This window comes from Plectrocnemia conspersa, unplaced genomic scaffold, assembly GCF_051122295.1.
Source record: "Plectrocnemia conspersa isolate PC_06_02 unplaced genomic scaffold, ASM5112229v1 ptg000010l, whole genome shotgun sequence".
Classification (NCBI taxonomy): domain Eukaryota; kingdom Metazoa; phylum Arthropoda; class Insecta; order Trichoptera; family Polycentropodidae; genus Plectrocnemia; species Plectrocnemia conspersa.
Genome location: NW_028277174.1, coordinates 27,244,659 through 27,272,461, shown reverse-complemented (window position 1 = coordinate 27,272,461; position 27,803 = coordinate 27,244,659). Strand labels below are relative to the sequence as shown.

Below are 27,803 nucleotides of genomic sequence, written 5' to 3'. Positions count from 1 at the left end.
TCATGCTAAACTTTCAAGATAGTTTGGTTTTTCTTTTGAATACATAACAGATAAATATAATACATGAAAAATATATTACAATACAAACAATGTTTACGGAAAATAAGTATATTTCAATCAGAGTTTAATATTAAAATTGGAGATTGCCAATATAGTGACACGTGTGAACAACAACATTTGTATAAGGAACAATGTGTTATTACTGTGCTAAGTACATTAACACATACTATATTTTGATTTGATCTAGAAATTTTAGGTTTAATTTATATTATTTTAATTTTTCTTTCACTATTATATATAAATTACAATTTTATTCCTTTAAAACGTAGGCAAAACTTTAACTATGAATAAGTCAAAATCACTGTAATTAGCAAATTTTTGAGGTAAGTAATAGGTCGTATAATAAGTTATAATGTAATTTAAGAAGTTAAAAAATATATTTTTGTTGCCTAAAATATCAGCTATACTATTTTATATAAAGATTTATTTTTTATTTTTGTAATAAACAGTTAATTTTATACAACAATTTTAAAATTTGTAAATCTGTACAACGTATTTTTTACGTTATTAACTTCTCTAAGATAATAAACGCAAATGTGTTAATCAAAAACGTGTAAAGTGTACGGTAGAGATGAAATTAAAATTTATTGTATGGTTTTAAAAATAGTTTAAACTCTACTGAGAAGCAAAGTATAGTATCGGAAAATCTCATTCTCATCTCTTATTTAGTGATGTTTATTTTTCAATAATATTATCTCATTAGAAAATCTTAGTATTTATTACAGAAATTAAAAGAAAATAAAATATTGTAGAGAAAATAATATAAAATAGACAATGTAAGAAGGGGGTTATGGGAATATTTTATACAGCTTATGCTAATGGAATAAAAAAAGAATGTTATGTGTATGAAGCTTTATCTATACAATAAACATTTTTTTTGAAAATTTAAAATAAAAATAAACATTAAAAACTGATTTTTTTGCTTAATCAAAAAACCAAATTTATCTCAAAATTATTTTTTATTCTGCATTTTCAATACGTCTGTGGTTTTATTATTTAAACCACTACAACTCTGGACTTCCAAAATAAGTTATTTAAACCTAAGCTATTTTTTTAAATCAAATAAATTATTGTAGCACATATTTTTTACAAATATGTTTTTTTTTGTATTTAAAACAATCATACAATTTAATATTTAGTAACTATTTATATAAATTACTCTGTAATGGATCCTCAATAATTTTAGAATATAAATCGTATAAAGCAAATTTATAATTAAATCGTTACAAACGGGACATATATACATATATTAGTATTTTGAGCCATTCACTTATAAAGTTTGATATATTTTATGATAGTGACCAACAATAATAAGGTTTCAAATCAGCGGAATAAAGACGTTAATGATATGCGTGCAATCTTAGGTCAAATTGAGCTGGTCAATAGTCTCTATGGGTCAGCCGGCAAGGAATTAATTACTTGCTGACCGACCAGTTTGTAATACATGAGTTTTAAATGTTTACACCAGTTTCAAGGTACGTGAATAAATGAATGTTTTTTGTATATTTTTTTAACAAGCTATATAAACTACTTTTATTCTCCATGAGAACAGATACCGGCTGAGGCCAGCTAATGATGCAAAATTTTGTATCTAGAAATTTAATACCATATATTTATGATTTGACTCTGTAATAATAGAACAAAAATTTCTTATGCTTAACTTAACAATACTTATTTTCACACAAATTAAGATTAAAAAACAGAGCTTTGTCAAGAGCTGCGTGAGAAAATTTTAACATATTCATAGGTCTACGATTATTTATGGACATTGTACCATTACGACTGATTACCTTTAAGGATAACCGTGGTCAAAGCCAAATAATATTACGAAAGGGTGAATCATTTGGCACGATTTACTAAAATAAATTTGCACCACTGGAGGTTGAACAAATATAAAAAGATTGGCACACCTGAATCTTATCGATTTATGGGTATATTCTATTTTAAGCAATTAGTATTCAGAACAGATTATACATAAATAAATTTTTATTTTTATATATATATAAATCAGAAAGTAATATTTACAAGGTAAACACTTAAATTTATCAGATGATGGAACAAAAATAAACAATATCATTCCCTTTTATTATTTGTCCATGCCAAACATAATAAGCAACTTTATAAAATTTAGCTAAAATATAGTGATGCTGCAACGTAAAAGGAGCGACAACATTCCAAGCACAACTGACTTTCACATACACTATTTAATACATTTTAAATGGTATTTCATTGTCTTTGAATTCTAAAAATAGAAATAAAATAATATATTATTTATTAAGTTAGAAAATATTTATTTTAAAATGCGTTAATAATATTTCACATAGGTAACGCATATTTAAATTAAATTATATTGTATTTTAATTTTATTATATTTTTTTATTAAGGCGATAAATTTCAGACGCGATTGATTGTCTTAGCTGTTATTTTACGAGGATAAATAAGTTCCTTTAAAACATAATATGAGAAAGAACATGTATTTCATACATGTTTATATCACTCCACTTGTGTGTTATCTATGTGTTAAAGGGTAGCTTTCAATTAAAAGCTCGTAAAATTGTCTTTAAAAAAGCAATTCAAATTAAATCCATAAAAGTTTAATTTTTAGCAAAATTCAATTTGATGTGATATAATTCAAATTATTCAAACTTCGATCAAAATGTAATTATGAGTTTGCTTATTAAAAAGTTGGAAAGCTTTCGCTTTAGAATAAATATAAACACCACAACGTGAGCGAGCAAATCCTCAGAGGCTCTATAACCCTTTTCGATCACTTTTTTGTTATTATATTCTCAAATATAAGTCTTAAAAATAATTAATTTGAACGACGTAGAAGAGTATGATGACTTTTTTTTATCGAATACGATCGGGGCCTAATTACAGTAATAATAATAAAGCGAATTTTTGTCGTCCTTTTAAATGGAAATCGTATTTTTTATATTTAACCATAAACTCTGATTGTTAGGGCGATCAATTCAAATATTTGAACTTTAACCTTGGATTTTTCACAATTGAGTCAAAGTAATTGTTTTAAAAAATCTAAAAAACCTGAGATGAAATCGCTCTACGTTGAAATTGCTTCAAACGTATGTTTTTATATCTGACGTATATATCTCAATTATGTAATAAAAATTCAATTTACTGTATTTTCTCTCTCGAAAACTTTGGACGCTGCAGCTAGAAAATCTCAATGCACCTGGGTCAATTGCACCATAAAATGTTTTTTTGTGAAGAGATATTTGCTTTTGAGAACTTACAAGGTTGCATAGCTATATATATTTAATAATTATCATTAGTAAAATAAAATTAGACACCGTATTCAAAGTTCAAGATGCTAAGGTAACGCGATTTACAATTTACTCTGACTGCCATGTCGATGTAATTGAATAGCCAAAATTTTACATAATAAACACGGCTGTTTATATTTGTTTATGGCTGGCAAATTTCTATTTAGGCACTTGATACGCGAGAGAATTTACAGTGTTTAATTAATAATTAAAACGTTGTATTTTCGAGAGCAAAATTTCTCACAGGCTGTGCTACTGTTAAACTTTGACCTTAATAACTGGGAAATCCTTGAATTAAATGTTTTTGATAAAGATTAGTTTCATGTACTAAAGCATGTTATTTAAATATAGTAACATTGTTTTATTTTAAATATTAAGCACAAATATAAAGAAAAAATAAACATGATGGCAACAAAATAATTACAGATTTAAAATATTGGCATATCACTATTCTAATATAACGCATTGAAAACTAAGAATGAAATACTATATATTTTATTGACACTAATACATATGTTATTATTTATCTTTGCCCAAAGATTTCTACATATGAGCCATTAAAAATGCAAGTGTTATAGTTGCAATTAAAAAAAATGAGTTCATACTGATTTTGGCTATAAAAAATATGATCCTGTGGGGACACCAACAATAAAAAATCGGCAATGATTTGATTATAAATTATTGCATTTTAATAATACTGCTGACCACCATATCAACCCTTTACCGACCGGCCGACCCAGAAGTACTGCTGTAATTTAGCCATGCACTTAAAAAAATGATTCCTCTGATGATCAATTAGTTAAAATATATAATATTCAAATTCGGTAAGGGGTCTTTGTTGGTGTTCATTACTAGCGAATGCAATTAACCAAATTTACATCCTGGGATTTTGACGTTATTAAAATACATAAATTCATATACAGGCTTGGCCATAATAATGGGGCACCCCAATAAATGTGTTATATCTTACAAAATCGTGAAAATTTAAATGAAATACCGACAAAGGTTGTTTAAAGTGTTTATTTTAACCTGAATCCTGTAGAGCATTTGCCAATAAATTATCTATAGGATTTAGATCTATTGGCCCTCTAGATGGCCCTTCACTTTCAGAAACTCTAACAACCAGCTTTGAAGACGTTTTTCGACAATTTTTAAGGGACTCGCGTCTTTCGTTTTTAATTGTAATTTTCGATATATTCAGTCAATAATATGCAATAAAATTATATTCGCTCTTTTAGCTTCAATTAATACGCGTTTTTTGGTTGTTTTTGAATGTTTATGAAATATTCTAAATAAATTAAAACAAGAAATAAAAAGCGAAATTCCGTAACTGATCAAAACGGACACTAAACCCTTAGAACGGTATCGCCGTACATGTACGGCGGTCAATCTTTTACTGTTTTGATGTATCTTATATGATATATTTACATATCTGAAGAAAAAATAAATAAAAAACAATTTATTTACATAATATTTTTTAAAATTAAATTTAATGTAAATAATTTCTATAGAAAATAATATCAATAAATTAAGAAGTACGAAATCAACAAATCAAAAAATAAAAAATAATGAGAGCATCTAAATTTGTATTTAAAAATTCTAAAAGAGACGATTAATACATAAAAAACATGGAAAATAAATAAACGAAATAAAAAAAATAAACGGTCAAGAAAATTATTAAAATATACTAATATAAAAAAGTAATAAAATAAATCAAAGCAATAAAACGTTGAGAATCACTGTTTTTTCTATACTTTACTATAAATGCAATATAAAATAATTATAAATAAATAGCAATAGTCTATATGAACTTTAAAACGATACTGCAATTACGTTTTTAAAAAAGTAATCAAAATTCATCTTAGAAATAAAATTATTTTAATCTGTCAATATACGTTACGTTTAATGGGCTTGCCATGTATCATACATGGATGTTTTCGGCGATAGCTACGAGGAGATAAAGTTATTTATGGTATATTATTTTTTTTTGCTTCCTGGTAATGTGTGTGTGTGTATAATATAATATAAGTATATAAGTGCATGTCTGAATATGAATTTATGGGTTGTATATGTATGAACGTATGATATATTAATTTTTTTTTTATTGCAAGTTATAATTTTTTCACTATTAAGTACGGATGTCATTACAATCTTACTTTTTTAAGAACGTTTGACATTTCAAAGAGCTTGCTACTTTTTATCTTCAGAGACTAGAGATGTATGAAAAAAAATTATGTATGTTTGAACTATTTTGCAAAATGCTATCATGACACATTCTAGTCAATCTATAAATAAATATATTTAATGGATTATGCTGCAGATTTTACAAATATTAAAAACTTGTATAGTCATAGATTAGTAATATAAGTGATTTATTTTATATATTTTTTTGTTAATAATTTATTAATATTTATTATGCATTTATTGTAAATTATAGAAAAAAAACAGTATTTTTTAACGTTTAATTGCTTTAATTGGTTTTCCTACTTTTTTGTATTAGTGTATTTAAATAATTTATTTTGATATTTTTCTAATATTAAATTTCGTTAATTTATTTTACGTATATTTTTATAATATATTTGGCTTTTTTGGAGTTTTTTAAAATCAATTCAAAGGCTCTCAATATTTTTTTATAAAATTAATATAACATATTTTTCGTTATGTTCTTTAATTTATAAAAAAAATAATATATAAATATAATGTTTCTTATTTATTATTTCTTTAATTATATATGTAAATATTTAATTATCAGGGGTACCTAAAAACAGTGAAAAATCGACCGCCGTACATGTACGGCGATACAATAAATTCTCAATTATTATTAGACAATAAACGGTTTGATGTAGTATATTTTATATAAGAATTTAGTTTAGCGAGCATTTGATCTATTAATATTTAAATATAAGAACAATAAAACACAACTGAAAAAATGAGCCAAAAATACAAAATCAGACTGAAAAACTATTACAATTAGTTGCTTAATGAATTGGCTAAAATCCTAATCACGAAACGCTTTTAGAGAAAGGATGTTGAAATATGCTATAAAGAATATAAAGAATTCGTCGAATGTCCAGAAAAGCGAAATATTTTCATATAATAAGCAAAAATATAAGTATATATTACTAAAAAATAAAATGAAATGTCTGCGTAATAAAAAAAATAGTAGCAAATCCTAATAAATATAATTTTGTAATAATAAAAAATTAATATAATACACTTCTTTAATTCAGTAATTTATATACCATAATATTTAAATATAATCTTAGAGATTTATCAAATTTACAGTATTCTAGACCTTTACAATTAATTTATAAATTAAATATCTATTTTATATAAATTACTCGAGTTTTTCTTTAAATAATTGATAATTATTTATAAAACAAAAAAAATATTTACCAATTAAATCCATTTTTTAAATATCCTTTGTAACTGAAAATCCCTGCTCCTATATAATATTTGTTTTAATGCGCAATCTTTCAAGGGCTATATAAATCGTATGTGAAATCAATAATTTGTGTATGTTTACTCACAGCTAATACGGTTAAGGCTTACCTGAAGGCTAATAAGGTGAGGGCTTATAAAATATGTCTAAAATCGACTCGAAACTAACAGCATATTCAATTGGTAAAAGTTTCCCATAACGCAAACAAACTAAAATAAACAAGCAAATGGAATACACATTACTAACTAATTTCTCAGTATTAATAAATTTATCTATCGCAGGTGGTGAATATCTATTTTTTAACAAAAAAATTAACGCTTGGCAGCTTTGTGAATCTAAAAAAAACGTGTTTTTTCTTCGACTCTGAACCTTTTAACCTGGCACACGTACCGTACAACAATTCTCTCGTGTACTGATGAGGGCAATTGGGTAGTGGAGCTTTCACGTTTTGCGAGGGTTCAACGAAAAGGAGTGTCTTTTCCTTAACGGGTTTTCCCTTGAGAATACTAGCGCTATTTTTTTCCCTCTCTTGACTTCGACACAAAGAGATCGTTACCTGTAATTTCTTTCGAGTGGAAAACGTTATACGGCAAACGTATAGTTTATTGTTGTCGAATCTTGTATGATGTATAATACTTGTTGATCTTTTTTTACCGTTTCTCGGTATGTACAATATATATTTAAAAACGTGTAGAATAATTTTTCCCAATTAACTAACTAACATTAAATTTAAATAATTTTAATATTTTATTATTTTATAAGTAAATATATAACTATCTAGGGTACTTCAAAACAATGAAAGATCGACCGCTATACATGTACGGCGTTATACACATCCGGTAACATCTGCCGTGTTACATCGAAAGATTTACAGCAACACAATAAAGAAAGCACTATTTAATTCCTAAGTCACAAGAAAACTGATAAAAAAAAAAGTTTATAGTCTCTAAGGGTGTTGATGGTGGATTATCTCCAGAGGATGTCTTAAATGTAGAAGGTTTCTTTAAATATTGGGGGCGCCGGCCAAAGACAAAATACTGACTATGAACAACGTATAAGGGCCTTCAATTAAGATTCGGCAAACTAGGCGTCGTCAAGACCTAAAATATGCGATATTTACTCTGGTCAACGGTTCAAGATCTACTTTTATGGGAAATGGTTAATTTTTAAATTTTGAACTAATAGAGGTGGTTTTTTAAGAGAAAAAAATCTTAGACAATGATGACTCAATTATTATTAAAAAGCCAATGCTTATCATTCTTGAAAAGAAATTTCAATTGGTTCTGAAATACATTGTGTATTATTATAAATTTACAAATATTACTTATGAATGAGATGGTTGAATATTTGCAACTTTTTTATACATGTAACATTTTAATTATTTTTTGTTACATTATTTCAATATTAATATATTATGGGCTATTAATAAATTTAAAATAACGGGCTATTAATAAATTTAATAAATTTAAAATACTTAACTATTTTAATTATACTTGACATTTTATATAAATGTTATACATTTATTTACCTTACTTATATAAGTAATTGGCTTCTGATAACCTTTCATCAATGTTTGATAAAATACTTTTTAAATATTTGTTTTATTGCCATTTATATTTTGCTATTTTTACATCGATGCAATAAATAACTAAATGTAAAAATTAAAATGCATATCGATAATTTGAATGTCTCATGTAAAGAGTGTTGACGTTTTTGCCGCGTCAGTTAAGAATAAGGGACGCAATCGTGACCCTCGAAATCCACATTACCTTTCGGTAACTTTAAAAAGTGCTTTATAGAAAAAACGTTTAGTCGAGAATACAATCAATTGTACAACAACGCTTAAGAATACAAATACGGATATGATCCATACATTAGTTTCTTATGAATCCCTTATTGCAAAAGGGAATATTTTATTTTAAACAGAATGCAACTCCCAAATAAATTGGTAAAGTGAAATTCGCTATACATAACGAGGCAGATGCCTTACCACGCAAACTATAGCAACGTGTAACTTAATCTTAATATAAAAGAATTTTGTTGGTTGAGGAGATCTAAACAATGTTACTTGAAAGTTATTATGACAATGCTAAAAAAATGCCAGTACAGTGAAATCGTATTTTTATAAAGGATATGCCTCAAATAAGATCTCTGCGGTACACCAGTATGAGCGATGCGTAATATAACTATTCAAAAAAACATAATAAGGTCATGACTTTTGATTAAGTTAAATATTGAATAAAAATATTTATTAAATTACAATTTTCTACAGCAAAATTTTTCTAGGATTATATAAAGTACACGGGCTTTCTTTGGGTTCATGTTATATTTAATAATGGACTTTCATGTGTCACCCATAAAATACAGTATTTCTTTCTCTTTTTTTGTTAAAAGAAGCATTAAAGAAATTGTAAATGAATCTGAGCTTATTATTGAACATGTATTAGTTCAAAATACTTTCATAAATGTTATATATTATTAATTAAAACACAATAAAGAAAAGTAAAATATATGAAAAGATTTTTGTACACGCGTTTTTAAAATAGTTAAATATATTAATTAACTGTAATGGAACTTACTTGTTAATCTTCTTTATGCTAGTTTTCAGGGCGTCAAAATCAGGACGATCCGAGTCGTCAGGACCGACAGGAGCACAGCATCTGTTGACCAAAGCATCCACAGCTGCTTCGGTCCACATCCCCTTTTCGACGGTGGTGGCCGAACCGATGTTCGACATGTTCGTAACCGATGAAGCTTGTTGGATTGTGCCATAATTAGGTAGCAATCCTTGGAAGTATGCGTGACCCCTTTCGTCAATGGAATGTCTGGGAGATATCGACAGAGGAGATGTTCCACGATGTCGAACATCAGGTAAGCCTGAAAGGATAAAGGGTTCTATGATTATTTTAATGAACATCTATAAAATATATCTAAATTTATTTACTATGAAAATGCATTTAACATAGATTTCAATGTATGTAAGTATTCATATAAAACTACTGATAAGTAACTTAATTTTGTGAAAAGTGTAATTGAAAATCATTGATTTTTAACAGCTCTCTAAAATTTTCATTTATAATCTAAAGAATCATTATCGCATACCTATGTTATATTATTCGTTTGTGTTTTTTTTATTTATATATCATAATACATTTTTATTTATAAATATATTTTATTGGAACAAAACGTATTATGATTTCATATATTGTATTAAATTGCTTATATAAATCTCGCTTCAAAGACCGTTTAATTTATATTTTATACAATATAATAAAGCTTCCAATAAATTGTTATTTGATTTGCCATTTAAGATATAATAAAACAATTTATTTATAAATGTTAATAATACTATATTATCTCATTTAATAAATAAGGTAAACGCTGCTTATTATATATATATAAATATATATATATCTGGTAAATATTTTTTATTATATAACTAATTAATGTAAGTAAGAAGAATTTTTAATTTGAAAAATATTTTACATACCTGTGTATATTGAATAGCTCTGAATGTATAAATTTATTAAGAGAAAGTCTGCTGGAGACTTTAATTCAAAAGCGATGAGAGTTCTAAGAAAGAATAATATGAGACTCGAGATTGGGAAAATGTATATCAATACTTATATTTAGATAATCGTTACATTAAAAATATTAATATAAATATATATTTATTTGTAATAAAGGTATTTAACAGCAGGTTTACTTATTCTTCTATAAAATAATATCTATTATGTTTCAAGTTGATTGAATATATATATATATCTAGAATAACCAATTTATTTATTTAACTACTCTGATATAATAAACCCATATTCTATTTATATTCTTGTTCAGTCATATCATTTACATTTACGCATTTTTTTCACGCATATGATATGAGTGAAATATATAGTTTTCAATACGAGTATGCTATTAAATTTCAATATACACTATATGTCTTTTGATTTGAATATCATAGCAAAACGTTCAGGCGTATGTATTACGTTATATAATTTATTTCGATTTTATTTTTAGGAAGCGTTACCTCAAATACCATATATAATAAGAACAAATCATTGGGGAGCCGTACCCACGATCGGGCTCTTATGGGGTAATAGAATTGGTAATTTATTATGCCAAAACGCAACCCTCCACCTACTTTTCAAGACCTACATTTATACCCATACTATGTTAAATATTTAATAAAGTAAAATAATACTGAAATAAATGGTATAGCGTAGATTGCTATGATTGAAGTTAACAAGGTTATTGGATTAATGTTTAACGATATTGTCAGCAACGTAATAATTTTGACGCTACAGAGTTTAGTGAGATACTTTGACAAATTATTAAAAAAAAAAGTTGCCAATAATTATATTTTTAAGAAAAAATGGATATTTAAATATATACGTTTTAAGCTATGCAAAAATATTTATTTTATATTAAAGTATATATTATAACCTACAGCATTAATACATGCATTTATGAATTTGATTGTAACATAATTAAATCTGAAAAACAATTTTTTTTTAAATAAATTACTTGAATTACAGCTAACAAGCGCGCCGTCAGAATCGGTACATTTCAACTCAATTTTTGCTGTATGAGAAGCTGGAAGACCTGGTAAATAATTCATTCAATTGTATTCACAATTAAAAAATATGTTTTATTGCTTTTTATAATATGATAAAAGGCACAAGAGCGCAACAATATTTAAATTTTAATATTCATATTAAAATCAAGAATATTAAAAACAGTCGACTACCTTCCATGAATAAGGTGATATTGATATAAATATAGAAAAATGTAGAGCGATAGCGTATACACCCTTGCCCCATATATGAACGTCAGAATAACAGCATCCACCCGATATTTTATCATTTTTGCAAGCTTTATCGAAATAAAGAAAGTCGCCATTATAAATGTAGCACGTAGGGGTATTCTTGTCACGTGTCATAGAAACGGCGTCACCTGTGCCGGATGTCCGGTCCCGGTGGCATTCCTTCCATCCACTTATGAGCGAAAGGGAATGTGCACCAACCCGGAACCGGAAAGGAAATATGGCCCCCTTTCGATTCGAATAATGTCCTCCTACGCCTACTTTATTCTCGTCTTGCTCATCTATTTGCCGGTAATTGATATCATTTTATGGCTGATTACGCCTTAGGGTATTACCGTTCGTTATGTAATGGGCGGTAATATTTTTTCTGATGATATGAGGTCGGATAATTTATTATAGGTCTGAAACCATATTCACCTCTCACCTTCATATACTAGTATCGGATATAATTTAAAAATATATATATACTACAGTAAAAAAAATATATTAAATTTGCCGGACATTGCCTTTATCATATTTCGGTAAAAATCAGACTCACGGTTCTGAGAAATATGCGTGGGGCCTTTTTCCTTAAATATATTTTATCAATAATTAATAATATTGTTTAAGAGCTTAACAGTAGAATTTGTAGCAAAATACTTACTTGACATACAACATTGTTTATATTAACAATCCAAATAATAAAACTCACAATTAGAGAAAGCATCTTGATTGATCGTTATTCAGAAACACTAATTACTGAGCATCTGAATGAACATAGCAAAGAAAGACGCTGTCAGTTAGTAACTCTATATACATAATCAATAATGCTAGGAGACAACCTTAATGAAAAAAAAAATGTTCACATACATGTACACAGATACAAGCAATAAAAATAATATATATTTACAAAAGGCACCTGTATACATAAACATTTTATATGAAGCTCAATCGTTAATGTATCCGACCATGCGTCTAAAACTTTTCGATGCTTTAACAGAACCTAATACATCATACCAAAATATATTGTTCATCTATCATAAACTTTGTCTTGAGTTGCAAAATTAGCGATTTATATTGTTAACATGGACAGATTAAATCTAAATTATGCTTATGGATTGTTTAAATACTTTCAAAACCAGTTAATTAACTCTGTTTTGTATGTAGCTCTATATAAAATAAATTTTAAGATATTAGACAAAGTAAATTATTATATTTACTATATATTAAAATTAACATACAATATTTCTGAGTACAGTTTTAAAGCATTGTTATTTTTGTTACTTAAATTTAAACATTTATTATACTTGTATAATAGTGACGACAATATTACAATAGCATATTATTTTAATTTAATGTGTCTGTCTATTTTAAGGAGAAGTTATGTGAAATAGTATAATTTCAAGTAATAAGGTTTTAAAATTTACAAATCCTGAAGGAAAAAATTGAACTGTTAAGTAAATTTGATTAATATTTAATTTTAATTTTATATGCATATAAAAAAATCTGAATATTTACCAGCCGTTTTGTAAATAAATAACGCATTTAATGTTAAGCCTCTGACCTTTAACGTTAGCTTTAATTATATTATTTTTAATAGCTAAATAAAGCTTATAAATATATTTTGAATTTATTTCAACATGAAAGAAAAGTGCTGAAAATATATTTTTTAACATTTATTAAGAAGACATCTTTATTTTTGTTTTACCATATGCATGTAGTGGCTTATGTATTAAAATTTATCGTCCGCAATTCACTGTCAGCAATTATTCGCTAGCAGTTTACCGCTGCGTCAATGGATCGCATGAACAATTTATAGCCTACAAATGATTGCTAATATATTTTACCGCTTAGAAGCAATTAAAAGTGTTTATACAAACTCACTTATTCATTAGTTGATTAACAGTGTGGCAAGCTAAACAATTTAATTTTTAAGTCAAAACGTATTTATGCTGTTCTAAAATATATATAAAACTCAATTCCACAGTTGAAAAATCCATTTGCTGTTTAAACCAAACCTAACCTACATGAAAGCTTAAGAAATATAATTAGAATTTTCATTAGATTAGATTTAGATTTCGCAACTGTTGCAGTTCAGTTATATTTTAAATAATATATCAAACAATTGATTTATAATTCCACTGGGCAATATCAGTGAAACTATATTTATTTACTGCGCAGATCTATAGAAAAACCTTATTTTAAATTTATATAAATTATATGTATGGCCTGGCGATTAAATATACCAGATTTAATTTGTAAACTATAAAATGTTTATATGAGCAAATTGACGCGGCGGTAAACTGCTAGTAATAAATTGCTGGCGGTAAACTGCGGGTGATAAATTTTACCGGACACCGTATAACTTATAATATTTTATCTTATTTACTTATTATTCAGACTCAGATTTTTCTAATTATTATTTAATTTTATCCATGAAACGGTGTTTTATAGCTATTAAAATGTTTTAAAACAAAGCCTTTAAAATTTAATGGTAATGGAATAAAAAAATTGTGTTGGGAAACGGTTATATAATATAAAAAAATATATATTTTAAATTATTTGACATTTAATAGTTTTAAATCGTTTCCTTATATTTTTCATATTTTTTTTAGATAGATTTGCTTTAAAAAAAATGTAATGCATGTATTGCGATATTTGGTTAAAGTTCGGTTAAAACTGAATTTCCAAGTCTAAGCAAAGTATCGAGATCGCAACGGGCTAACTCAAATCTTGGAGAATAATACAGCAATTTAAAAAAAAAATTATATTTGATTTGCATTATGACGATTTTAATGTTATTTTTTTACTTATTTGTTAATATCGCGACTTATCCACCACGTTTTAAGAGATTGTCCCTACGGAGAGAGAGACAAAGTTAGGGATGTAATGGTTGATGTGCGGCTTTACATAAGTTAATTAATCACATTTATATTTTTTCTAAATATCCATCAACAACCCATAAAAACTACAACTGAATTAGCAAAATAAAAACAGCAATATATGTTTGATTTGTTTTTAACCCAGTGGCCTATTTTTACTTGAAACTTGAGCATACAGATGTCAAACTGAAGGTCTGAATAAAATATGTTTTTGATTGTATTTTTAAATCCATCATGTATTTATGGCAAAAATCAAAAATGTTTCTGCTTTAGTTGGAATGTATTTTCCACCCCATTTTAATGCAATTTATGTATGTATGTATATATTATTTGTTTGATACATTTTTATGTTATATATTTATTTCCTAAGAGACTATATTATTTTGCGTATTTATTTAGTATTGCATCTAGCCTATGTTTGTATAGGCCATGTGGTAAAATTGATATTGTCATTTGATCATTCGCACAAAACGACATCCAAATAGTTCTTTGAGTGTGTTTCCCATTAGGGTGAGATGCTGCCGTTTGAACCTCCACATAGATCCCATATGTCGCAGATAAATGTGTAGTTGTGTGAGGGAGGCTTGTTAACTGTATGCCTGGATGTTTAATTAAATTTGTGATTAAATTTCGACAACAGTTTTGCGTGGTTTGGCATTAAGACTAACGAGCATCTGGCAACCGCCGAGTCAATCTTGTTCGCAAAACTTTACTCTCGCCAAGTGAGGATGCCTTGGTCTTTTATAATATTATCTGTTTGTTAGTAAAATAGTTTTTAAAGGTATAATAATAACTACGTATAATTACATTGTTAGCATGTAAGATTTAATTAGCTATAGCTATAGAATAATTCATATTAAATTAAAATAATATAAGAATAGATTAAAAATAATTCATTTATATATACATAGAAATCATATATATAAATATTTTCTTTGACGAAATTCAACTTAATCAAATTTGTGGAATATTTTTTTTACTTTCTGATTTGATAAATTACTATATTTGACAATTATTGAATGTTTGATTGATGATGATGGGGCAAAATCGAATTTATCACTAACGTAACAAAATCTTTTTTTCAGTATTTAATTAAATAATACAAATAATTTAAAATAAAAATTCCTGAAAATAATAGTCAAATTACCATAAAATATTTATCATAAAAAATATTACATATTACAATAATAATATGTAATTATATTTTAAAAAGCGTCTTTATACGACTACAATATATATATGCAATAACAAAGAAGCTAAATGTATATACTAGTCAGCTCCAAAAAAACCAAATGCTCACAAAAAGATAAAGCATTTTTCATTTTCAGTAAACATTTGTAAAAATGACTCTAATCTGCTTCTTTTGTATTATTACGTTCAAGCATTATTTTTTATTAACTTTTTTATAAAGAGCTACACCCATAACTCAAATAATTTAACTAAAAAAAAAGGTAATTCAGTCTTTAATCTTAAAAAATAACAGAATGTACAAATATAACTGGTACTATGTAACACATAATCTTGATGTTTAAGATTTTATTTTTTACAGCAATTACTATGAAATTTAATATTTATTTTGAAATTATCGTTAAAAAACATACTTTTGCCAAGACGATTTTTTAATACTAAGTATCTAAAATGAACAGGCATTTAACCAGTGTATTATTTTATTTGTATAGTTAGCAAATCTTTATATTTAAAAAGTGTTAACTATAGTGTATTATTGTTTTCTTAATTAAATACTAATATGAAATGTAAGGCTTTAAGCTTTTTCAATATATACTGTGTATCATTATTTATTACAAATAGTGATAATATTTTTTCGTGCATTTTAAATTATTTTTATAAAAATAGTGATGTCTAACACGTAATTGCACATAAATATATTATTGCATCGTATAATTAGAATATATTTTTATCGAAAAATTAGGACGAAATTATTTAGATATTGTGAGCATTCGATTTTTTTTAAATAAAAAAACTTTATGTACTTTCAATTCACACGAGATGCCTTTTTTTATTATATGAACAAAATATATATAATATATGTAAAGATAAAGTGTAAAACGGGCTTTTACCCTTTGAATATTTCAAAAAAATTCTGCTTCCCGTCAACCTCGCAAATATTGACACATTCCGTGAAAAAATCAATATGGAGACACGTGTCAGATGTCAAGACATTCATGTTATTTCTCGAAGTGTAATGTTAAATTGAGCTTTACCCGAGCGTTTATATTAAAGAATTATATAACGTGAAATACATGTATTGTATTATATTATAATACGTGCGTACATGCTTTCATCGAAACCGTATTAACTTCGTATTTATTATTCGCACACAAAAAAAGTCCCGTTAACGTAAATTCATTTTTATGTACGTAAAAAGGGGAAAATATTCGTTTGAGCTTTTTAGCGGCCGCCCTTTACACGTTTCAAAGGATAAATAAGTGCGGTAAGTGGTGGAATTTTTAAACGACCTTAGGATAGTAGGCTAGGATTAAACATTTTAAATAAAAAATGCCCTTTTTAACTTTTATCTCAATTTTGATCTTGCTAACTTGTAAGATGGTTAAAAAATACGAACGAAAAACCGTGCCTAATAATCTTGCCTTTTAACATTTTAAATGTGTTCTCTGTCATTAATTGAAAATACACTTTTAAGTAATTTATGTTTAATATAATATAAAATTTAATTAGTTATTATTTAAACGTATTTTTATACTGCTAAGATAAAAATATATATTTTTGGTTTAAAGCGTATTTTTAACTGTTAAATTGTATAAATTAAAAAAAATCTGATAAATTTTGACTACAGTGTTAGCAATATGAATCAATTTGTATTTTCAGTTTTTACTGTAATATAATGCCAGGTTAATTTGTTTTAAATTATTATTATTGTGCAATAATTTTGGGTGTTTAAGGACAACACCTAGCTGTCATAGATCTTTTTATTGTTGCATATGGTCTACTTTGGCAAATCATAGAAAAAATCTAATATATTTGCTAGCAACATAAAGACTAATGGAGTTAAGTTTATGGCGTTGTTAACGCGTAAGATGCAAATGTTTTTTTTCACTGTTAATTTTATTATATACTCTGTAACTGCTTTATTTATCCATATCGAGGCATTCCAATTAATAAATAAGCTAACAGAAAGACGAAACACTAGCATATAACTCGATGAAAAATACAGAATATTAGGAAAAAATATATTTCTTTAAGAAATAATTATTTAAATGTTTATGAATTATTTTTTTAATACATTATCAATGTGTTTAGTGCTTTAAATATATACTTAATTGCAATATATTATTTTAGAAAAAAGGTAATAATAACTTTTAAACATAGTAATGCCAACACTAGTATATATTTTACCGCCACCTTTACTTTAATAAAGAAATTCATTCTGATTTTAGAAGACTAAGACGAGATAAATAATTAAGAAGTAATTTACTGTAATGAAAAATGCAAATTTAAGTAAAAAACATAGCTCTAGGAATCACCGACTTGTAAATTCATCAAATAGAAAATTCACCGATTCCGTAATTTATCTAACAAAAATCTCACCGATTCTATAATTTATCGCAAATGATTTATTTATAAAAATAATTAAACATACTTTTATTTTTTAATTATTTTAAAATATTTTAATATATTGTATTCTAAGTTAATGCAATGTATTTAATTATTATATATTAAATATTTTTTTTTCTTTAAAAATAAAAATAATATATTTACATTTATATAATAAATAATAACGATACGAATTTCAATAATATATTATCATTTATATAATAAAGTTAGATATTTGAGATATTTTGAGTTTAATGTCAATTGATACGTTTTTTTTATATATTAATAAATATAGTATGTATTTTATCCTTAATTAATTTGTTTATATTTATTATTATATTCACATATAAATTTAGTTGTTAATTTTATTGTACTTTGATTTAATTTGATTTATATATCTTTACAAATTATTTCTTTAAGAGTTTGCTCCATTGTTTATTCATTAAAATTTCAGAAAATTATTTATTTAATTACGTATAGATAAAAATGAATTATTTTCACTCTTATTATTTATTTACTTTAATTTAATGTAATATGTTATATTGCAAATTAATGCAATATACTCGTATTTCATTATTATATAGAAAATATTTTATTAACTATGCATTCTCAGGTTCAAAAGAACCCACTTTTTTGGATTAATATACGTATATTCTGATGCACAGAATATACGTATATTATTCCTTTTTTCAATGACACATTATCAGTTTAAAAAAAATTGACAGTTAAAAAATCGACAAAGTTGTAAATCATCATATTTTAGGAAAATTCTATTAAACCAATTAATAAAGCCTATACATAAGGATTACAAATAGTAAAATGTAACTTTGAAGTGAATTTTTTTAGTATCTCTATCAAGTTCATAATTACTTGTAAAACATGGTTTTACTTACTTAAATAACAATTTCGTTTATATTATTATATAAACGAAATTGTTATTTAAGTAAGTAAAACTTAAATAACAATTTCGTTCATAAATACTTTTTTTATATAATAATTCAATATGTGTTTTATTTTGAATTATCTTGTGTATAATAAGTATTTAAATAATTCATATTTATCTATACGTAATTATATAAATAATTCTTCTGAATTTATAAATAAATAAACAACGGAGCAATCGCTTTAAGATATATAAAGATATATTATAAAAATGGAATACAAATTAAATTAAATTACAATTGAAAAAAAGCTAAATATATATGTGAATAATTCAAAGATAATACATATTATATTAATTTATATAAAAAACGTATCTATAGACGTATAAAACCCAAATAATATCTCAAATAACATTTATTATTTGTATATTATTTATTATATAAATTAAAATTTATTAATAAAATTATTATTGTTATTATTTATTATATAAATGTTATTATAATTTTTTATTTATAATTTATTAATAATTAAAAATAATTAGTTTTAATAAATAAATTATCGGTGAATAGTTTGACGAATTGCAGATTCGGTGAATTTTCCATTCTACGAATTTACCAGTTGGTAAACTTTCCGGATACCGAAAAATATGTGTATTTTTTGCAGTAAGAAATATAGGGTAATACGATAAGTTTTAAATGATTAAATGTTCAAAAAATATTATAAATGACTGTTTTAGTATTTCATTTAAGTTATAAAAAAATATTTTACTAGAGTATTTTTATGGGTAATTAATAAAAAATAAATCTGTACATAAATCTTATATTAAAAATAGCCATGATAATAAATTAAGTTTGGCTGATGAGGATTTATTTGACAATATTTTTATGGCAACCCGAAGAAAAAAAAATAGTAAATATATTGTAGCATTAAGATATAAATAATATGAGGCATAGTATATGTGATTTTAATTGTTTTTTGTTAAAATTCACAAGTAACAAAAAATAAAATAAAATAATTAATTAAATATGATGTATAGATGTACAAATATCTTTATAACGAGTTTATTTATAATCTGTTCATAATATATATAATACGTTAAAATATCCTTTCAATGAAAACATTCTCTCAATAAAAAGAACGAAAAATAAAAATAAAAATACAGGTAATTTAAAATATTTTTCAACATTTAACCGATCCAAATATACTCGTATTTATTCTATCACCGTTAAAAATGAATTCTGAGAAGTTTAAGGCAAAAAATCTATATGTTTTTTTGACAACATTTTTTGCAATATATAATTCATCGATCTAAATAATAAGAATGAAATTATGTAAGTGTATTTTACATTTGTCGTTTTATGAATGTATCGTTTTTTTAAAGTAAATCAACATCACCAAATCGCGACAGCTTTATCCATAGAAAAATTATACGCTTGCAGAGAAATAAAAGCCTTTAAAATCATTAAATATTGTTATAAAATGTTAAATACATAAGCATTTAATCTAAATGTATTATTTATTATTTTGTAAATGTTATTGTGTATCAAAATTAGCATAGTGTTCTTATTTATTTTGATAATTTTAATGATATTAAAGCATTTCCCGTCGGAATACAATTTTGTTTTAATTAAATATTTCATCATAATGCCATCATTGTATATATAGTGTCTAATATTTTATTTCCCTGTTCCTTGGCATGAGCCATTAACCTAGGTAACTATTTAATTAATTTAATTATTCACCTTTTTATTTTTTGATTCCTTTAAATATGTATCGGGTTAATTTGCAATATATATATATATATATTGTGATCCATTAGATATTGGTTATACTCTTGTTTTTTTTTTATATCGCAACCATTATTTCAAGTATTTGCGGCGCAGAGTCTTACTGTTGTTTCAGTTCATTATATTCATTTAGGTAAGAGCTGTGAGCTGATAAAGCACATCTTATCCTATAATTCTTTCATCACATCAATAAGGAGATTGCGATTAGGAATGCCATTAATCAGTTGACTGACCGGCGGGGTTTTTCCTTAGTTTTTCGGCAAATGAACAGCTGTTTATTTCAACTTCATTGGAGTTTTGGTTTTTATTATTATTGCTAACGCGCGGCTTTTTACTGTTTGATTTTTATGTTGGGTTTTCTAGGCAACCTCCATAACTAGCTGGATTATCTTCCTCATAGTGTTGCATGGCGAATTGTCTATTTTTTCACCATACGTACAGTCTCTAGTGAAATAGGGTCCAACGCATTTTACACATGCAGAGTGGCCGAACAGTTGGCAACGGTGACACTGGAGAACACCTCTTGGTTTATTCTGCTGCTCAATCGTAATATCCTAAATTGTATATTGCTTTATTGTGCTCGCTTTTTTTTTAGCGAGACTGCGAATAACCACATTGGTTTGTTAGTTTTCCTATTAATCAGTTGATTGATGGATTCAACCTTGAATTTAAGTATCATGAGCTCCTCTTTAATTTCATTGTAGGTATAGTTCACGTTTAACCCGTTAAGGTTTGTCTTCGTGAAGTGTATAAGTATGAAAGGAGAACTTCCTTTCATCCAATAATTTTGTTATTTGATGCCACAATAATTCTTGCGCAATTGGTGCACAATCGTCAACCCGTTGTTGACGATTGTTTGTCTCGCCGATTTATAGTCTGTTAGTCTGTTCACAATAATTGGTGGGATATTAACAGGCCTTAACTTTTTTTTCGATGGGGACGATTCTCTGTTTGTATTAAATTTAGATAATGGCGTCAAATGTGAGGGCTGTTCAGTTCCGGTTTGGGTAATTGACCCGGTTGAAATATTTGTTGCATGTGCCGCAGGAAATGATGAAATAGTATAGCTCAAATTCGCCGACTTATTTGTTTTTTTATTATTTTTTTCAAGTTCATCTATGCGTTCTTCCAGCAGTTCCTGGCGCAGAATCTCCATCTCATTTCTGAGATCTTAAGTTATTTTGCAATAATCGAGATACATACACATCTGAGGGCATTCGGTAGGAGACTTATCCTGGGATTACTCGGCCGATACCTGTCGTGTATGCTTCCGTTCACGCCAAAGGTATTGCCATCATTGTATAATATTTAATTAATGCCGGTTTCGAGTATTATAGTACTTTTTAATATTTGGTATCAATCATTCAATAGTTCCTTAAATATAACATATACATTAAAATCAAATTTTTCTTTGCCATATTTTTTTAAAATATTTCAATACATTTCCATTTACTTCAAGATATGGTGTTGTATTTTTTTGTACTGATTTAAATATATATTCTTAAAGAATAATCCATTAAAAAATAATCCAGCTTTAAAATACATTCACAGTTTGATTAAATTTGATTTTACTATTACGAATATATAAAATCTGTAGGTGTATGTAAGAACACCTTGAAACGGTTTTTCTCCCTAATTTTTAGAATTTGCCCTATCGATTTTTTTTCACAATTAAAGTTTATATGATTATAGTATTATCTGTGGCTAACTGATAAACGGTATTCAATGTAATGTGATGAGCATACTGTAAAACAAAAACATACTGATAAATTTGTTGTTAGGTTTGCCTCACAGAAAGACGTTCGTATTTGTATTTATAAATACATTTCTACAGTTTTTATTTGTCTTGGTTGCAGATTGATTGAGTTTCGCAGAAAATGTTCAATTGTATCGTTACTTGATATTTTTCTTCGTTACAAGTGTAACTGAATATCAAAACATGACCTACACAAACAGAGGTAGCGCAGCATCGATTACACCGATCTAGTTAAAGGAAGTTTGTAAGTACATACAGTGAAGTTTACTAACAACGCGCAGATATAACGATATGTTACTTTGCCTAAACGCGCATATGAAATTCAACACACTTTAAATACGGGATGAATTTCGTATGTATTAGAAATATGAGCCGTTGATTTTGAATGTGGGGCAAGTCTATTTTGTTTTAAAAAAAAGAGTTAGAGCTACTTTTCAATAGAAATTTTTAATCAATTTACAATCCTATCTATAAATAACAGAGTAAATTCTTAATTAATAATTTATTTTAGTCAATGATATTTATTGTTTGTTGATTTTGAAAGTAAGGCAAGTCCACTCAAAATAGTATCATTTGAATAAAAATTGAAAAGCGTGCTATGTTAGTCAGTTTCCAGAGCTACGAGGAAAAAGCATTTAATTTACAGACTAATAGTTTTACAAAGAAGTGTGTTCTAAATATTATTTGGATAGCAAAAAAGCAAAAATTTTAGTATGCAAAAGATTTTTTTTAGACACCGTGTTCTCAATGCAGCGAAATTTTAAAGAAGATTTTCGTTGTATAATGAAAGGTTCCTCCGGGAAAACCAATGAGGATGAAGTAAAACGCGTGAAGGAACATATTGAGAGTTTTCCTCAATCAGTAAGCCATTATACAAGGCCTCATAATACAAATAAAAATGAACTTACATTTGAAAGTATTTGATCTTTTACAGTTTCTTATTTACTATTTTTGCTTCTATCTGTTTTAAATTAATGAAACAATTGTGCTTGTACATACTATATTTTCTATAAACAGAAACAAATTTGCGATAGATTATTGTCATAAGGAAGAAATTTATTTCATTTTAGTTACAAAATATTAAAATCTCAACTAATTTTATTAGACTTGTATCCTAACATTTCAATTTAATGATTACATTATAATGCACATTTGCAATAATAGAGATTAATTAAATTTTGGACAATATAAAACGAGTTAAACCCGGCTCATAAATTAATATCATAAATCTTTCATTAATCCACTCATAAATAATTTCGGGGGCGTATTCACGGCGGCTCGGCTGGTGGATTATGAATATTCTTCAAAAAGGAGATGTGAGACGGAACGGTTTATTGGAGAGAGAACGCTCCGGATTTTGTTCCCATTCAAAAAGTGGGTTTTGTTAATTGTTACCCTTCAATTAACTGTAAAAGTTAACCATCTGTTCAAACAATTGGCCCCGAAAGCGTAACATTAGCAATTTTGAATTGCATAATGGAATATTTCATATCGTATTTCAGCATACAGAATTTACATGAATTTATATTAAAATATGAATTTAAATACTAAAAAGATATTTTTTGGTACCCTGGTAATTTTATTATGCACTGTAGAGTAAACTGATATATTCATCATATTCGAAACCCACATTATATTTAGCACAAAACCGAACACCGGTGAAATGTTTGAGTTTTCGCACAAAGTTAGAGGTGCATGTTTAACGAAAAAGTTAAAATTTGCTCGTTATATGAATTCTATGTTTTATGATATTAAATAAATTATACATAAGTATTATGATAAATATAATACATACGTAATATTGTATAATGAATAAAAAATATGTTCAATATAATTGGGTAATTTTTACTGCTTGCACTGGTTTAAAACCGTTGATGTGCTTATAACAATACATATTACTATGTCAGTGCCAAAAAACATCGATGCATTCATTCAATAATAAAGGGCCATATAATTATTATTTATTTCTCACAATATTTTTGTAAAACACTATGATTATGAACTTAAATTAAACAGTAGCTTCGGAATGACTGCTAAAAATATTATAAATATACCTAATAATATATTACAAAAACTGTGATGTTGAAATTCCGATGGTCTGATATTTTTCTTAGTGTAGTGACTTTCGTACACCTCTACGAATTAGAAATATATCGAATGAGAGCAAAGAGATTATATTGACAGCCCTTCAATATGAACTCGAGGGTGGCGTCCGGTTCTGTAGAGCTACGCGATTTGAGCTTCCCATAATCGTACTTTATGTCAAAAAAGTCGACTTCATTTATAGCTAACGGACGACCAGCTCAATAGTGATAATTTCATGAGAAGCCGAAGATGAAATATGTATCAAAATTTATTGTGTTGTAAATATCCATTCCGATTCAAGTTAAATTTAGTTTAACGATTTTTAGTTTGCCTTAATTAAGCAATGAATATTTTACATTGTATAGTATGTATGTGCAACCAGCTACACATGTATACAATTTGATAGCTTTGTTTGTAACCCGAATACCAAAATCTATTACATATAATTAAATCCATCAGCCTGTTTACACCTCTGCAACGCAAAAGCGCCAATTACCCTCTGAATGTATACGGTAGATACATACATGTAGGATCGTTAGAACCCCTCTGTTTAGAATCAACAAGACAATAACTCAAACTAAAGCCCCCCATACATATTATACATTCACTAAATTTCCCCAATAGCAATGTTTGTGATTTTGATTTTTTTGTCTGCGTTTTCGTGTCGACAATTTGTTACGGCCGTGGGTTTAGTAGGGAAATATGTATATTGAGGTTATACGTGAATATTTCCGATCCCAGAAAATCCCCGGGGATTCGTGTTCGGACCCATTTGGACCCGTACGTAAACATAAAATATTGCCCGGGCGATAGCGCCGAAGTGAGCAAAGTTTTGCGAGCGCATTGAATTAAATTCCAGGGCGTTTGGATAATTGATTTTTTTGAAGCAAAATTAAATTTGAATACCTCTACTACGCTCAAGGAGATATTTATGATGATGGAGAGAGTGAAAAAAATATTATTTTTGATAAAATAAATTGACAAAAATACTTGTTAAATATTTTACATATTTTACATTCTGAAAATACATATTTTATAATTAAAATTGTTCGCAAAATTTTTTAAATGCTAAAATGTAAATGCTAGCTGGTTTTGTTTGGTACAAAAAAATAATATTTGTAGTATAGTGACAGGAGTCAACAAAATGAAAAAAAAAATTAAACAGAATTTAATTCTTTCACAAAAAAACACACCTTATATTTTTATTTATTTTTTATTAAAATGCAATTTGTCTATTTTTGACTATAAGCAATATTTATAATTTATAAACTTTGAGAAGTGAAAAGAAGAAAGTAGGGTATTTTTTAAATTAATTAAATGACAAAAATTATAGCATTAATAAAGTTGGTTTCACTTACTTGACGACATTAAAACTGTTACTAAAACACTTTAAGATGAATGTTGCAATTTTACAACTTTGATTGTCAAAAATAAATTGAACTATAAAACTTATATGTTTTAAGCGTTATCTATATATAATTTTTTTCTGTCTAATTATAAATATTAAAGTTTTTTTAATTTGTATCAATTAAATTATTTAGCTAATGGTTATAGATAAAATTATATAGCACCTCTAATACTATTACGATTGGGTACGGTACACCTTGTTTTTGAGATATTTCCATGAAGTCTATATTTAACACCATTAGTGTATCTTCAGAAACCAACGAAATTACCTACATAGGTGTGTCCTTTAGCTATTATTATTATTATCATTGTTTTTACCACTGTAACACAACAGGCAAGAGCTCAAGGCACAGTATGTGTATAAGTAACAATATTCAAAGTCTAGCAAAATGAGATCGTGTTTATACAATTATAATTAAGCTCAGATTTATACTTATATCATTACCGAGTATGTTTATTATTAAAAATTAAATTAAGACCATCATAACCTAACAGGTTACCCAAATGCGTCACTATGATCAAAAAACAATTCACAAAAGATTAAAAATAATATATTTTAAGAAAGAAAAAAATGAATAAAATAATAAATTAAATTATACGAACTGCACCAGCTCCTCGTGACTGACATTAGACTGATTAAGGTGTAATGCCAGTTTTTAAAAAAGTACTTAGCGACATTTAGCTATATTAGCTCAATAAATAATAAATATACATTTAATTTTCTGCGAGAACTCAGGGAATCGTATCATTGTAAGAACAAATAATGACCAAATATCCTATTTTAATGGTATCTTAAGAACATTTTCTAGACATTTTTGATTAAAAGGAAAAACTTGGTTATTCGGAGATTCCAAATTATGGATCCGGATTCAAGAATTCTGCGAAAGTGTCATAGAAAACGCGAATAACTGACGGATTGTGAAGTGAAATACGTTCTTCATAACAGAGCTGAGCATCTTGGAAGATTTATCGCAAAATTTCGAGATCTTTAGTGGAAATTTCAGATATAAACTGATGGCGAACATAATAAAAAAATGACACAAAATTGCACTTTCTTATACTAAATGGCAGATCACTTTGTAGAGACAAAAGGAAACCAGTGGAGTTATGCTTTAAATTAGATTTTAATCAGCCAGCGTGCAGATTAGTTTTCCGCCGGCCGACATATTGAGATCGGTCTTCAATCTTTTCAGCCTTTTCACGACTAACATTTTTAACAATTATAAACGAATACTATTAATTAAATATAACACACAAAAGAGGCGCTCACTAAAAGATAGTTTGCATCATCTGAAGGAGAAAAAATCTCTAGTTATAAAAAATCAGAAAAAATTAAAATCTCATTGAACCTTAAAAATATTTTTTTTAAATTATATAAATTACAAAATATTGGTTTACCTATTTTTTAGGTATAAAAATTCATATTTTACATTAAAGTTGGTTGATAATAATGCTTTATCTCATTTATGCTTTTTCATCTATCTATATATTGAAAAATAAGGTAAGGTAATACATTATTATTATGTGAGTAATTCAATTCTCACAAACCTATATAAATACTACATCTAGAATAACGGCTCTGAATAATTGCGTTAAACTTGCGCTATTGTCTTAGAATTAGCATACAAAAATATTCTAAGAATAATATTATTTTAGCTTTAAGATAAACTCTACGCCTCTATTCTGTTTCAAAACATCATGTACTATTACAGTAGCTCTTATTTCGTTAAATTTGAAAAAAATATAATATTATACCAGATCGTTTTTTAAGTATATCGTACACTTGCTTGGAACGAAATTTTAGCATTAAAATCAGCTTAGCACACGTAAGCGAATTATGGTAG

The 27,803-nt window shown here is 26.5% G+C and overlaps 1 protein-coding gene across 1 annotated transcript in view; it reads right to left on the bottom strand.

Annotated features, from left to right (window-relative positions):
* The window catches only part of LOC148231221 (receptor-type guanylate cyclase gcy-28-like), a 122,737-nt gene that overhangs the window by 46,344 nt on the left and 48,590 nt on the right, over nucleotides 1-27,803 (bottom strand). The window contains exon 3 of the mRNA XM_088194824.1: nucleotides 9,366-9,663. Coding sequence (XP_088050950.1) covers nucleotides 9,366-9,663 — 298 coding nt within the window. The remainder of the gene's footprint in view (nucleotides 1-9,365; nucleotides 9,664-27,803) is intronic.